This window comes from Branchiostoma belcheri, unplaced genomic scaffold, assembly GCF_001625305.1.
Source record: "Branchiostoma belcheri isolate BF01 breed outbred unplaced genomic scaffold, Haploidv18h27 scaffold40, whole genome shotgun sequence".
Lineage (NCBI taxonomy): Eukaryota > Metazoa > Chordata > Leptocardii > Amphioxiformes > Branchiostomatidae > Branchiostoma > Branchiostoma belcheri.
The window spans coordinates 787,736-793,365 of record NW_017804021.1 but is presented as its reverse complement, the minus strand read 5'-3'; the positions used below and the strand labels follow the sequence as shown (position 1 = coordinate 793,365).

Sequence of the window (5,630 nt, the reverse complement as noted above, 5' to 3'; positions counted from 1 at the left end):
GAGACAACAATGTTACTACATAGCCACACGTGTTGCGGCCTCGATTAGTCGCAGACGCTGCCGGATCCACGCTAGCGCTGCCGATGTGGGCAAGCCGCCGGCTCCTTCGATACCTTCCCGCCCTAGCCAACTCTCAGCTCAGAAAACTGTTGTTGTTTTTTTACCCCAGTTCATCATTTTAAATTAAGCAGAACATCTGGACAATTTTTCTAGTGATATTCGACAGGAATTATTCATGTTAGAACAAGGACCTACTGTCTACTCGCTTCCTAAAGTTTGGCTTGCGACGCACACACAACGCCGGGCGTGTTTGTTGTCGAATTTCCAGCAGCAAATATCATCAATTCTTTCACAATCAAGAAGACTACTTCAGCAATCAGCTACTAGTATATAATGAAAGCTATATAGTAAAAGACTTCATATGTCGTGTCAACAGGCGATTGGAGTAAAAAACGATTGGTTTGTGCGGAAACATCAGTCCCTTTATGGCTGGTCTGAATGCTCTAGCTCCGCACTGTATACAAACAAACGCTGGAGAACAATCTTCTTTATATTCGGCAATTTTCGAGATTCTTCGGAAACCAATCACAGAGGCTCGGTTATAGTCGGTGCAGATCGTGTTTGTAACGAAGATGGACGAAACTGATTGGAGCCGCCCGACTAGACTAGTCGGCGCCAGCGGCGCCCGGCGGCAACTTCTTCAAAGGGAAACGCCTGTCAATCAAGTACATGTACGTGAAGCCACGCTGTGGGAAAAGTACGCGCCCCCCAAAATGTATCAATAGATTCAGTTTTATTTCTCAAACAAACAGTCACAATATCAAACTTAGCTACTTTTACTATAGAGTCCAAACTGTAGTGGTTTCATCGGCGAAGTACTCTGGTCGCAATTTCGTGCATTTGATTGAGTAAAATTGTTGATGCCGTGGCGTGCCGATGTAACACGTTACGTGTTCGACCGAGTTTGTTTACTGGCCGGCGCAGGTCATTGACCTTCGGCTTGCGTTGTTCCGGCGGCTGAGTGGACTCGAAGAGCAAAATGTCTGGCAGTTTTAGCGTCCGATTTTTGTTTGTATATCATTGAAAATAACGCTAATTTCCACCACTACATAACGAAATTCTTGTGAATAAATGTATAACTCAAAAAGTCTTTTGGGGAAATAAATATTCTTATCCGGATTTTTGGTGTATTTGGTGTTCTTTATTCATGATCGAATGGTGCCGAAGTCAGCGTACCCTGACGCTCATGAGCGATTCGCGATCGCCTAAATATCGCTGAAGAGAACATGTTCAGATCCTGGCGATTATATTTTAGATCGACTACGATAAAACTTCAGGGCTGTCCTCGGCAAAATCAGATGAAATTTCAGTGTCAAGCTTTGCAGGAAATTATCAAATGCCGCCGCTCGCTGACGCACGCACTCGCTCTGTGCGGGTCATTGACCTTCGATTTGCGTTGCTTCCGGAAAATGTCTGGCAGTTTTATCGTCGGACTTTTGCGCTTTTATCCAACAGACCGACCTCGTAGCAATCATTCACTGGCATCCTATGCAACTATCTTTCTTCCAACTAGTTCGGAGTTGTGTGTATGGGAACCGCATCAATCTGAATAATCCATTCTCTTCTGTGATGGCGCTAAACAAACATCGTAGTCCGCAATGTAAACAAACATGGCGACTTGTCGGGTCGCCTCCACCGATCGCTAAATTATAATGATTTCTTGTTGCCGGGTTCCTGCGGCGATTTACACGCTATTTAATGGCAAAACACAGCAATTTGGGATGTTATCTCGTCTAAGCAGGGTGTATTCCGGTAGATTTTAGCCTCCTATATGTGTTTTCCGGTGTTTAACTGTGTTTTCCGGTGTATTCCGGTAAATAGGCAGACCGATTTTTGGCGGGTGACTTTAATTCACGTGTCCATGTATTTTTATGTCGTGCTGTCCTTTTTTATTATAATATAACGGGCGTGGCACTCGCTAATGTGGTTATGTGAAGACAATGAAGGACAGGTGATGTAGAATTCACACCTGGCTTGCATGAATACGGGTTAATTTGCTCAGGGAAACGAACGAAGTCAGACGAGGACAGTCCAGAGCACACAGTGCGCCGAATGACATTACCTAGGCTTGCTCCCACCAAGGACATTATATAGAGGTAAACCTAGTTTATTTCCAGTCCAATGTGATGTAATTGTAATGTTTTAACGTCGCCATAATTTTTTGTAATGCTGAAATCATGCTTTTGTGGTTTTGCCGGTGACTTGAGCCGTGAGACAGTCGCTTTTGACACATGGCGTGGAAAATTTTCACCCACTAGGAAATTCTTTCAATTAGATTCAATTCAAGGCTTGAAGTCACAGAATTTACCTACCGCCTAAGTCGTGCCTGTTGCTCTCTGACCTCTCTGCATTCTGCTTTGAATTAGACATTATGTAGAACCATAGACTATTAAAAAATCTGGATTTTTAACTTCCTTGGTAGAGACAATAGATCACTATAATTAATTGACAATGCATATCATCACTGCATCATGATTTGTATTGGTGTGGGAACACTTCATTATAAGGAAAAATTACATGTCATTCGGCAACTGCTTGTACTACGAGTTTGTAGTACAAAAAAAATCCTTCTTGTCAACATTTAACATGTTTTATACATGTTGACAATGTTGACAAGAAGGATAGAGAGACTGGCTTATTTTTGTCTTTGGCAGTTCAGTCTATGATAGACTATCTATCTTGGCACCTCTGGTGGCTTCTCATGTGAAAGTCCGGCCTTCGTTAATAAATTATGGTTGTGTGTCTATTTATGTCATTGTCATCTTCGAACATGAAGACAGGCATAAACAAATTAATGCTCAGTGTTGTCATAATTCTATACATCTGACAATGATTCCCACAAAAAATCCTAAATGAAATTCAGGCTCATAATTATACATGATGTATTGTTTTCTTTAAACAAATATAACGTTATACTACTTCCTTAAAGCATAAGTAAAGGAAAATGTGAGTTGAGAAACGGAACCTATGTGCATGCAGGTTGAATGTATTTTGTGCAGTGTGACATCTGTCTGTTTCAGTAAAGATGGCTGACAAGGAGGTAGAAGCAGGTCCGGAAGAAGGTAAAAGTGGTCCAAGTCCCAATGAGAGTTCCTTACAATCAGCAGATCTAGATGGAGAGAACTATGAAGGGGAGGGCACATCCAAAAGCTCGACTGGGCAGGAGGTAGGGGCAAGGGGCCAGGAAAGGGTATTGACCAGAACTGCTGAAGAGAAAGAAAAATCACGAAAATCAGACAAGACCCACAAGGGGACAGAAGATGAAACAGTGAACACACCCTACGAGACCAGGATGAGAGTCAAAAGACAAAAGATGATGACAGAAGGAGTAGTGGAAAGCACAGAATCTCCAACTTGCAAGGACCAAGAGTTGATCATAGATGCATCTGAGGAAGAAGAAACCAAGAGTGAGGAGGGCAGTCAAGTTGTAGACACAGCTGACAGGGATGCTCAAGAGCAAGTGACAGATAAAAACACAACAAACAAAGTTGTTGAATGCCAGAGCTCACACGGAAGCGACATAGAAGGAACAGGGTTCAGAGTAAGGGGTGCAGATAAGAAAACAACTGATGATGTTGAATGCCTAAGCTCCCGTGGAACAGATGTAGAAGGAACAGGGTTAAATATGAGACAAGAAAGAGAAGAGACTGCTACAGCTGGCAACAGTGCAGGTCAGAGGAAACAGGATGTGAAAGATGGTGAGGTGGTGACAGAAGAAGTACCGATTAGGATGAGGACAAGGCTAGGTGCAGTAAGACAGGCTGAGGAGACTACAGAAGGGAGCACAACCAGCATGGCAGACGGAAACCGGCAAGTCAGTCAAAAGGGTGAGTTTTGTATATGTGATCAACAAAAATAGCCTTTTGTATGACAAGTTACTTCAGTCAGGTTACTTAAGGCAGTACAATTATCTAAACATACCAGGCTATTTTCCGGCACTTCAACATGTTTGGAAGATCAGCCAAACATTTGGTTTAATTGTACATTATGTAGTCTGTCATGGAACAAAATCCAGCAATTTACTATATTTTAACATTGGTTAATTAAAAGTTTTCTGTTTGTGTGCTCAATACATGTAGCATCCATAGTTCATTATTTGGTGAGTCTGCCTCTTGACCAAAAGGTTGGGGGTTTGAATCCTGTCAGTTGTTGCTCACCTGACATACACGTTACTGAATTAAAGGGTCACAGTCCTCAGAACAGGACATTAAACTGTGGTCCACTGTTCATTGTTCCTGTTGAAAAAAAGCTAGGGGAATTTGAACCTGTATGTGATGTTCGCTTCTCTGTCATGACCAGTGGAAGAATAGCTAACTGAAGATTTAATCTGGTTTGAGATCATCAAAGTTCTTTATAGTTCATGAAGTTATGAAGAACTTTGATATTCATTCACGCACCAACCTGATGAAATTATTCATGGTTTGAGATCAATTTTTCTCCATCCCAAACCCCTGACAGCTGAAGGAGGAGAAGTGAACTCCAGGCCCCCGTGGCGGGACGGCCGGCGTCGTCGCTGCAGAACCAAGTACTCCAGGGAACAGCTGATGGCCATGGAGGAACTGTTCATGAGGAACAGGTGAGACCAGGAAAGGCAGTGTTTACGTCCTTGTGCAGAGGTTTTGTTAATCCAAGAAGGTTCTGTTTTGAGTAGTATTTGTGTGTATGTCCTTCTCTGTGTAATCTTGATCACTTGATCTTCTCCAGGAGAGGCGGGGAGTTTGTAGGTGGGTGGTGGAAATACCGCTTTACTGCTGCAAGCATTTATCGAACCAAAATGGCTTCAAACAGCCAGTCTAAACCCATTTCTTAACACAAATTGGTGTGTTACAACTCAGGTACCCAGACATTGTGGAGCGAGAGGACTTGGCTGAACGGATTGCATTGACAGAGGACAGGATCCAGGTAAGCACAGCCTTGTCAGCAAGAAATTCACAATCATGAACAAAACATGAAATTCACAACTCTAAGATACATGTACTTAAATGTAACAGAAGCCTGGTTGCCAAACCTCCTATTTTAGCTGCTGACTCTATATCGCCCTTTCTTTGGTAACCAGGCTAACTCTACAGAGGTTTGCTGTCTTCAATTTCTTGGTTGTGTTTATGTTTGTTACTGAACGGGATACTTTCAGTGTCATGTTTTCTTCTCAGGTCTGGTTCCAGAACAGAAGATCCCGTTGGCGTGCTCGCGAGAGAAAGTTGCAGAAGCAGCTGAGGGAATGGCAGCCAAGTGTTCCCAGGCTGCTGCTGAACCCAACATCCCCAGCAGCAGCAGTACCACCTCTCAGCCTGCACGCCCCCTACCAGTTCTCATCATTCCTGCAGCTGGGTTTCCCTTGATGCAGCAGTACTTTTCTGCCATGTCTAGTAACGTTACTGATGGTACAAATGCCGCTGCAGGAGTACCCATGGTGCTTCAGTGTACGCCTGCCACCCAATCCCAGCATGCACAGGGGACAGCCCCAAGTACCTCCTCCAACTCCACCACCGAAGCTAGCAATGTTACTACTACATGTACTACTTCATCAACAGCCACAAAACCAAGAAATATTGCACCTAAGTTGGATTCAC

At 43.4% G+C, this 5,630-nt stretch overlaps 1 protein-coding gene across 1 annotated transcript; it reads left to right on the top strand.

Annotated features, from left to right (window-relative positions):
* The first annotated feature begins 2,068 nt into the window (after positions 1-2,068).
* Positions 2,069-5,412, top strand: LOC109477573 (homeobox protein engrailed-like SMOX-2). Its single transcript, XM_019778897.1, has 5 exons — positions 2,069-2,156; positions 3,081-3,887; positions 4,519-4,636; positions 4,896-4,962; positions 5,211-5,412. The coding sequence occupies exons 2-5, from the start codon at positions 3,086-3,088 to the stop codon at positions 5,397-5,399; spliced, it is 1,176 nt and encodes a 391-aa protein (XP_019634456.1). The 5' UTR covers positions 2,069-2,156; positions 3,081-3,085; the 3' UTR covers positions 5,400-5,412.
* The last annotated feature ends 218 nt before the right edge of the window (positions 5,413-5,630 follow it).